The sequence below is a fragment of the Gastrolobium bilobum genome, unplaced genomic scaffold (assembly GCF_033153095.1).
Source record: "Gastrolobium bilobum isolate Gb01-03AN ecotype WA unplaced genomic scaffold, APGP_CSIRO_Gbil_v1 utg15890, whole genome shotgun sequence".
Classification (NCBI taxonomy): Eukaryota; Viridiplantae; Streptophyta; class Magnoliopsida; order Fabales; family Fabaceae; genus Gastrolobium; species Gastrolobium bilobum.
This window is the reverse complement of record NW_026896782.1, coordinates 69,185-79,222: the sequence shown is the minus strand read 5'-3', so window position 1 is coordinate 79,222 and position 10,038 is coordinate 69,185. Positions and strand designations below refer to the sequence as shown.

The window sequence follows — 10,038 nt, the reverse complement described above, 5'->3', positions numbered from 1 at the left end:
TTCCACGTGACTATATCACATCATTTATCTTTTCTTTTTGAATTTCAACAAATTAGCTTTAATGACTAACGAATAATCCTCTCCAAATTACCAGCTTATCTTATATATGATCACCAAAACCACAAACTAATTTGAACATAAGCGCATAAACATTCCAAATAACGAGCCAATCATGGACCAAGCAAGATCATCTTCCAAGGGCAATGAGGCAAACAAATAAAAAAGAGTATAATGATTTGAAAAGAGAATATATATATATATATATATATATATATATATATATATATATATATATAAAAAACAAGATAACAACATAGGTTTTTGTAAGTATAAAGTTTACAATGCGATTAACCAACCACTGCGAACGATAAATATTTTGTTCTTTTTCCCCCGAACATCGTAAAGGTAATTCACTAGTTATCTAATAAAATGGGGGATTTTCACAATCAATTGTTATTTTAATGTCCTTGCACCAGAATTAATTAGACATATACGAAGGGTCCGCAAACCTATAGCATTGGCAATTGGTAAAGCAATTCCATGCTTAGAAGTATTTGAAATCTTGCAAAACCACATTCTTAAAATGAAGACTTATGTTTAAATATTCTATATAATAATTATTTATTAAAGACTGATCCGATTATACACTAAAAACTATAATCTCAGAATATTAATTATAAAAATATCCAATTAAAAAAAATTTAAACTGTTATACACTATAGAGGGTTGATTTTAGTCAAAATGTAACCCGTTTTTTAGCCCTTATTTGTTTACCAAATTTCAACCTCTTTTTCATCTTTGTTTCGTGTTCTTCTTGTGCACTTCTCTATCTGTTTGTGACTAATTTAAATCAGGAATCATTTTGAGCCTTAAAGTCGGTGCTCAAGTGCAAGATAATATTAAAATAATCACTTAATAAATTTGTTTTTGAGTGATTTAGTCTGAAGTCTAAATCAGTTAATTCTACACAACATTTTTAATATATGCTTATGCGGGAAATCAAATGATTTTGTTCTAAATTAATTTTAAATAAGTGTCGTTCTTAATTTTTCCTGGACTAAGCAAGATCATCTTCCAAGGGCAATGAGGCAAACAAATAAAACAGAGTAAACAAAGAGAGATAGAGATGACCATCATGATGTGGCTTGTCCGTAAGTAGCTTGTTTCTGTTTACACCAGCAGTTAAATCAAAGAGGTTTAGCATTCTTCCCACATCCTGGAAAAGGTTTCTCAACATTGTGAACCCTTCTGTTCTGCACCCCATTCATTTCAATAGCTGCGCACACAAAGCTCCGAGATTATTCCCCATACACAAGTACATAACATCTGGGTTGGTTGGGGAGAGCTGAATAACAATAAAATCCACACATAACCAACATCACCTAAACGAACATATAAAATAAGGCCAAAAAAAAAAAAAAACTACATACATAACCAAATACATTAAAATAAGAAGAACCAATCAACAGGAGCCAATGCACACCAGTAAATGAACAGAAAGACAAAAGATCCAAACAGTAAATGAACACCAATGCAATTAACACAGGAAGGAATACAGGGATACATAGAAAACAACAAGAACAAGTTTAGTAGAACCGATTCAATGTGAACTTGCACAGTAAATTTTGTTGGGTTTTGCTCTTTGTTGCAACTTTAGCAAGTATACTAGTCGTACAAGTAATAAAATGATAAGTAAAAAATCGTTCTCACGAGGATTTGTGTTCAAACACCAACTAACCATTTATAATTAAGTTGAATCTAACAAGAATTCTTTGAATGCATTGATAATTGTCACCAGAAATTGAACTGTATTTGGACTTGATAAAATAATTTAAATGTGAATTATAATTTTACAACAAGTAGTAAGAAATCAATCCCATTATGAATTATCTTCCATGTGATGTCAATCAACCTTTTTATTATCACCAAGATGTAATCCCTTACTACCTTGGTTGATACATTAATCACGAACCTCAATCTCTCGGTAATTCCCTTCTTAATACATACATTAAGCACTAAGATTTTAAAGATTACATTAGAGTACTAGTTCCAATCCCTTGAATACTAGAACACTAATGATGAAATTGCAAGTTATAGAAATAATGTAAACATTCATGTTCTACACTACCCCCTTTATGGAAAGAATTGATAAAGACATTTTCATATCATCACATAAAAGATAATCATAATATTCAATCAACCATACATAAATTCATCTTTGAGTTCCATTGAAATCTAACTACAAAGGACTCTACTCAAACATAAGAAAAGAAATAACAAAAGAAGAGGAAATATCAAACTCTATTGTCATGATGATGAATCTTCAATCTTCAATCACAATTACATAAAGTACACTAAACTAATACAAAAACTAGGACCTAAGGAATTTAGAATTTCAGAGAGTAAAAAGTCAGATCAGAGGATCTTTTTAAATGTGAAGGCCCTTTGCCCTTTTATAGTTTACAAATTCCAACTGAATAACATCCAAAAACTGACATGAGCGCTAAAACGTTCCCTGTTGGACGTTTTAGCGTTCAACTTTGACGGATGCCCAACTGCTTTCAACTGTCTTCAGCGCTAAAACATTTGACTTGAACGTTTTAGCGTTCAAGACCAGAATCTTTTTGAACAGCTGAGCGCTAAAACTTTTGCATTGGACGTTTTAGCGCTCGGCACCAGCAATTTTTGGCTTCATTTTGTAGCAGCGTGCTAAAACGTTCGCTTTGGAGGTTTTAGCGCTCAACACTTAGAATTCTCCAATTTCTTCAGAATCTTCTTCCTTCTCTCTTTTGCTTCTTGAGCTTCATTTCCCTACAAGAACAATGTAAATTTTTAACACAACTTTCATAACTTGTATTTAGGACTTTCCAGGACATTGACCCTCTTTTCCATCCATTTAATCACACAAATTAAGCTAATTCATGCTTAAAAACCTTATAAACCAAGGGTTTATCACAATTCCCAGATTTGAACATTGTTATCCTCAGTAATGAATTAAAAACAGAGAAGGATTTGAGATTCTTTACATATTAAACTCATGAGGATGGACTTCAATTAACAAAAGATCAACATTTCATGATACAAGCTTATAACCGTGCAATCTTTTATTTCTCATAATTTTCCCAACATCATTTGTGACTTTTCAACAGATCAGTAGAGATGATATACAGAGACTTCCAAACAAAACACCCCCTCACTAGGAACTTCTCAAAGATTGTGAGAATTTAACTCTCTTGCACTCTAGTGTTTAAGGATGCACTTATCATTCAATCTTCACTGTACTCAAACTACCATAGGCTTGCCCGTCTTCTCACTTTCCACAGTAACAATGATCCATAGAGCAGATCAAAAGGGTCTTTGTATAGTTGGCAATATGACTTGGTATGTGGCTTGACTAGAGGTAGAAGTTTATGTTAAAGGAAGGGTTCAGATTAAATGAATCAGATTCAGATAAGAGGAGGATCACAAAATTTATCATATTTTTCTTAATTCCCTCAACTTTCTTCCTGTTCATTCCTTGTACCTTCTTTGAACCTTTCTTCCTCCTTTTTCTTCCAGACACTTTGTGTCTTTGATCCTTTTTCCTTTTTCTCCCTTCTTTTTCTTTCAGACACTTTGTGTCTTTAATACTTCCCTCTGTCTCTTCCAGACACTTTGTGTCTTTAATATCCTTTTTTTCTTTTTCTTCCTTCTTTCCTATATTTCCAACACTTTGTGCATTCATTTATTGCAAGAACACTTTTCTCCCCACAAAGCACTTCATCCATTATCACTTATCTGAAACTTTTAATCTGAAGGATTGGAATGAATGTAGGTTCTTGGTTTTATAGACAAACATGCTTAAGCTCAAAGGTTTTATGCAATAGAAACATTAAGGTTGGTCTTTTAAACTTTTTGGTTCAAGAAGGAAGTGTCTCAATCATTTCTACCCAACACATCATAAACTATTTCAAGCAAGAAACAAGGCAAGTTCTAGAGTTATTCATGCAGTAAAGTGCTCTCTGAACAAAATTTGCTGTATAGGCTCAATTTCTCACAGTTCAAAGTGCATGCTTGACTTTCTCTATATGTATCAAAACTAATCTCTCTACTCTTACACATTGAATGAGTCATGCAATCATTTCATTTTTCCTCAAAATGCAAGGTAATAAGATTGTATCCTTAATTTGATCAATCATCTAAAACTTTGATCAGTCAAATCCTCATAGAATTCCATATCATAACTGAAATCCAAATTCAATATCACAACTAAAATCAAGATCACACAAGAAAACTTAGAAAATAAAAAGATTGAGATGTTTCCCTGTTTTGGCTCATCAATTTGTGTGACATCTCCATGAAGTTTGCATGCCATTCAATCCATTCAATCACACCCAATTCCCACATTTAAACATTGCTTTCCCCAGAAACTAATTTAAATCTAAAACAGCAATTGGTCACTGAAACACATTCATATATCAACCAATAGCATCAGTACTATCACAATGTGCATCATGCAAAAATAGTGAATATCTCAATGTACTTAACCGAATTACAAAAGTAAACAAACAACAAAATAAACTAAAAGAAACGACAATGAAAATAGCAGAAACTAAAGCGTAGGACAATCAAGAGTCAATGTGAGACTCTGAGTCCTCCTCATCTGAGGTAAGAGGATCTGATCCTGGATCTGCAGTAGGAAGCGGGGTATAATCATCATCAGCAGTCTGATCCTCCTCCATACCAGAACTAACTCCAACAGGCTGATCGCCAGTAGTCTGATCAGCAGCAGACGTAGCATCTATACCCATGGCAGCCATAGCTTCCATCATAGCCTCATCCTCATCAGCACGCTTTTCAAAGAATGCTGTAGCAGCTGCCTCAAATGCGTCCTCCTCCTCTGAATGAGGATAATCCTCATCTTGAAATGCTGCCGGCTCTACTCCCAGGGCCTCACAAAGGGCTGTCAGCATCTGAAACATCTAAGTCTGAAATGATTTCTGACTCGTCTACATGAACTTGAGATGGTGGCGTAAATACCCCAGACGAACCTCAGTGTTGACCAGCCACTGCTCCCCTGATCGCCTCTTCCATATGGACTCGGACTCGGCCTCGGTCATGTTCTTCCTTCCCGGTGTAAAACCGGTGGTTGCTCCTCCTCCAATCCGAAGTTGTGTGGTGATCATCTTGACATTAATTTCAGGGTGCAACTTAACCTGCGCCTCATTATCAGCAATGTCAACTCCAGCTCTCTTACATAGATGTTGGATCAAAGAACTGTGACCCAGTGCTGAAGTACTGCTATCAGAATGTGCCATGCCATAAACACTATTTTGAAGAATGATGGGGAGTTCCACTTTCTTCCCAGTCATGATGGTGTAAATCAACACAGCTCGCATCATAATAATCTCCGTCTGGTTGGAGGAAGACAATGCATTTGAAATCACAAAGTGGAACCATACCCTGGCCTGTCCATTCAACTGCCTTAACCACAGTAACTTTGGATTTACCTCATCCTTCATCATCTGCCATTTTTCATTAGGCTTGGCTATAGTTTGCAAAACAGGCTCAGCCGCTCCCAATTTAGTCCAAGTTTCAAAATCAGGGATGCTTCTCTTTGGAGGAATGTCAATCCTTTCCCAAGTCTTCAGAAACTGACAGTTTTGGTTCTGTATGTAATCACAATGAGTGATCTTCAAAAGTTTCTGAATGGTATGAGCATCATACTTCACCTTCTTCCCTTGTACTAGACTGACAAAATGTCGCTTACCACCTTCATCCCCATTATAAGCATTTGCATAAAATTCCCGACAAATAGCTTGACTGCTATTGTCCAACATCATGCCAAAAGTCTCTTATTCCCGCTTTAACAACTGAGACTGAAAATCAGGATATTCATCTTTGTTCAAGACGAATTTTCTCTCTCGGACAAAAGGCCTGGAAGATGTCTTCTCATTAAATCTGGCTTCACGGGCGGCACTCCTCCATAGTTTGTCATCATAAGAAGGTGGAGGTGTAGGCTCCTTACTCTTAGACACTCTGGCCCTCTTTTTGCCAATCTTCTTAGTTGGTGAAGACATGGTCCTATCAATATGAAAGAAGAAGTCAGTCAATAAGTCAAAGCATTTGAGATATAATGGATCACAATTCCCAGATTTAAATTGGAAAGAATTAGTTGAGAGGGATCCAAAATGTGAAGGAAAAACAACCCCCACAATGCTAGACTAGCAGCCTAAAATCATGCATGTATCAGGGCCAGGGCGCTACAACGTTTACAGGGAGCGTTTTAGCGTCCTGGCAATTTCGTGGTACAAAATGGTGGAGCGCTAAAACGTTGGTTGGCAACCGTTTTAGTGCTCTGGCTTTTCTGAGTCAGGCAATACCACAAACACTTGGTGTGCGTGTGTACAATGAATAATGTGTATAAAAGATTTGGGATTCCTTTCATCCCAAATAATTAAAACTAGAAGTACCCAACAATCATGGACATACAACATTACCCAATTATTTACAATTGAAAGATGAAAATCATAATCCAAAGATCACACCATCCAAAACATATGGAAACAAATGATATTACAACATACAAAGCATGTACAATCGATGATGTTACAACATGAGTAATGGAAAGTTGAACATACCTTGATGAGAATATAGCCGATGAATGTAGAAGAAAGGGAGAAGAGTTCAACAATTTTTTTGGAAATAGAAGAGGGAATGAGAGAGTGAGGGAAAAGTGAATAAATAACCGTGTAACTCAAATAAGTGACGCGGCGCTAAAACGTTCAAACAAAACGTTTTAGCACCGAGGTCCGGAAAAATGTGCACATGGTTGTGTGCATCAGCGCGCAAAAACGATCAAAACTGAAAGTTTTAGCGCGCTTAACCATAATGTTTGCACGGTGATGCCCTTGTGGAACGCTAAAACGGTCAAACAAAACGTTTTAGCGCTATGGGCCAGAGTTTTGCATTGTGATGCATCTCTGGACCGCTAAAACGTCCAAGAAGGAACGTTTTAGCGCCCATCACTTGTCAAATTTTCCAAAATTTTCTAATTTTTTTTATAATATTATTAATATTAATTATATATTACTTACCTGATATAGTGGGTTGCCTCCCACTCAGCGCGTGTTTAACGTCACGAGCCTGACGTTCTTCACTTAACTTACCTCCATCAAGGCAACTGTAAGAAGTTGCTTGTCTACAGCACTACCAATGTACAACTTCAACCTCTGAACATTGACAGTAAAGCTTCGGTCAGAATTCAAGGGACTAATTTCCTCCGCTCCATAAGACTTAATATCCTTCACCACAAATGGTCCAGACCATCTGTACTTTAACTTTCCTGGAAATAACTTCAAACTGAAATTGAACAGCAGAACTTGGTGGCCCACCTTGAAATCCCTGGGTGTGATCTTCCTGTCATGCCATAGCTTGGTCTTTTCTTTGTATAAGCTTGCACGTTCATATGCAGAAAGACGGAATTCATCCAGTTCATCCAATTGAAGTAACCTTTTCTCACCTGCTGCTTTGGAATCAAAGTTTAAAAACTTGACAGCCCACAATGCTCTATGTTCCAACCCTACTGGTAAATGACATGCTTTCCCAAATAAAAATTGGAATGGAGACATTCCAATAGGAGTCTTGAATGTTGTACGGTAAGCCCATAAGGTGTCATCAAGTTTCTTGGACCATTGAGTCCTAGCATTTCCAATAGTCTTTTCCAGTATACGCTTAAGTTCTCTGTTAGAAATCTCAACCTGACCACAAGTCTGTGGATGGTACGGGGTACATATCTTATGCCTGACTCCATATTTTGCAAGAGCAACTTCTACCAACCAATTGTCAAAATGTGCTCCCCCATCACTGATTATTGCTCTCGGGACTCCAAATCGCACAAAGATATTCTTTTTCAGGAATACGATCACAACCCGAGAATCATTAGTTTGTGTGGCTATGGCTTCAACCCATTTTGATACATAATCCACTGCCACCAGGATGTACTTATTGGAGTAGGAAGAGGGAAAGGGTCCCATGAAATCCATACCCCAAACATCAAAGATTTCCACCTCTAGTATATTTTCAATGGCATTTGGTTATTAATGAACCACCAGCTATGGCATTCACCAATGTCCTTGTGTTGGTTGTCAGCCCTTGGAGAAATATTGCTGCTTGATTCCACACTTCGATTCCATGTTGTGGACATTTCCTCAAGAGTGTTTTGAACCTCTCCCAAGCTTCATAGATAGACTCTGATTCTTTTTTTTTGAACCCTGTAATCTCATCTTTAACTTTGCTCTTTTTGATGCTGAAAAGAACCAAGCTAAAAACTTAGTCTGCAGATCATCCCAAGTTGTGATACTTCCTTGAGGTAATGATTGTAACCATCTTCTTGCACCATCCTTCAGTGAATGAGTGAACAATCTTAACAAGATAGAATCTCTAGTCACACCATTGATCTTCACCGTGTCGCTCAAAAGTAAAAAATTCTCAATGTGCAGATATGGATCTTCTGCACTTGTGCCAGCAAACTGTTCCTTCTGCACCAGTTGTACTAATGCTGGTTTCAACTTAAAGTTGTTAGGCTCCACAGTGGGTCGAACAACACTCCCAATCGGTGGAATGACCGTGGGAGTCATGTAATCTCCCAATGTCCTCTGTGGTGGTGGCCTGTGATTTTCTTCCATGACCTCTTCCTGATTTGTCACACTGGATTCACCCCTTTCTTGTAGCTTCCTTTGTCTTGCTGCCTTTATGTTCTTCCTAATTGTCTTTTCTAATTCTGGATCAAACAACAAAGAGTTTGGATTAATATTACCTCGCATACACCAGAATTGGAATTGAACAAAACTTCACATATAAATATAAATTGCTGAAAATACTAAAAATACAATCTCAAATATTAATGGTTTCTGTCAATGTTGAATAACAAATCCCCGGCAACAACACCAAAAAATTGTTGCAACTTTAGCAAGTATACTAGTCGTACAAGTAATAAAATGATAAGTAAAGATCGTTCCCACGAGGATTTGTGTTCAAACACCAACTAACCATTTATAATTAAGTTGAATCAAACAAGAATTCTTTGAATGCATTGATAATTGTCACCAGAAATTGAACTGTATTTGGACTTGATAGAATAACTAAAATGTGAATTATAATTTTACAACAAGTAGTAAGAAATCAATGTTCCTCAACCATAAACTTATGTAAGAATCAATCACATTATGAATTATCTTCCATGTGATGTCAATCAACCTTTTTATTATCACCAAGATGTAATCCCTTACTACCTTGGTTGATACATTAATCAAGAACCCGTAATTCTATTCTTAATACATACATTAAGATCTACGATTTTAAAGATTACATCAGAGTACTAGTTCCAATCCCTTGAATACTAGAACACTGATGATGAAATTGCCAGTTACAGAAATAATGTAAACATTCCTGTTCTACACTACCCCCTTAATAGAAAGAATTGATAAAGACAATTTCATATCATCACATAAAAGATAATCATAATATTCAATTAACCATACATAAATTCATTTTTGAGTTCCATTGAAATCTAACTACAAAAGACTCTACTCAGACATAAGAAAAGAAATAACAAAAGAATAGGAAAGATCAAACTCCATTGTCATGATGTTGAATCTTCAATCTTCAATCACAATTACATAAAGTACACTAAACTAATACAAAAACTAGGACCTAAGGAGTTTAGAATTTCAGAGAGTAAAAAGTCATATCAGAGGATCTTTTTAAATGTGAAGGCCCTTTGCCCTTTTATAGTTTACAAATCCCAACTGAATAACATCCAAAAACTGACATGGGCGCTAAAACGTTTCATGTTGGATGTTTTAGCGTTCAACTTTGATGGATGTCCAACTGCTTTCAACTATCTTCAGCGCTAAAACATTTGACTTGAACGTTTTAGTGTTCAAGACCAGAATCTTTTTGAACAGCAGAGCGCTAAAACTTTTGCATTGGACGTTTTAGCGCTCGGCACCAGCAATTTTTGGCTTCATTTTGCAGCAGCGCGCTAAAACGTTCGCT

General features: G+C 36.3%; 1 protein-coding gene and 1 non-coding gene across 2 annotated transcripts; one reads left to right on the top strand and one right to left on the bottom strand.

The window, feature by feature from the left end:
- Window positions 1-5,834: 5,834 nt before the first annotated feature.
- LOC133301973 (uncharacterized) lies at window positions 5,835-8,024 on the bottom strand. Its single transcript, XM_061501685.1, has 3 exons — window positions 7,149-8,024; window positions 6,189-6,211; window positions 5,835-6,063 (listed from the first exon to the last, which is right to left on the bottom strand). Exons 1-3 carry the CDS (start codon window positions 8,022-8,024, stop codon window positions 5,835-5,837), a joined length of 1,128 nt encoding a protein of 375 aa, XP_061357669.1.
- A 143-nt stretch (window positions 8,025-8,167) lies between these two features.
- Window positions 8,168-8,274, top strand: LOC133301975 (small nucleolar RNA R71). Its single transcript, XR_009750273.1, has one exon. It is a non-coding gene; the product is annotated as a small nucleolar RNA R71 (small nucleolar RNA).
- The last annotated feature ends 1,764 nt before the right edge of the window (window positions 8,275-10,038 follow it).

What these genes read in the sequence shown, in the direction of transcription:
- LOC133301973 (XM_061501685.1), bottom strand. Translation starts at nt 8,024, where the DNA reads ATGGATTTCATGGGACCCTTTCCCTCTTCCTACTCCAATAAGTACATC. An exon ending in TTACAGTTGCCTTGATGGAG is followed by an intron (nt 6,212 to 7,148) that starts GTAAGTTAAGTG and finishes GCATGATTTTAG; the next exon opens with GCTGCTAGTCTAGCATTGTG. An exon ending in GCTAGTCTAGCATTGTGGGG is followed by an intron (nt 6,064 to 6,188) that starts GTTGTTTTTCCT and finishes TCATATTGATAG; the next exon opens with GACCATGTCTTCACCAACTA.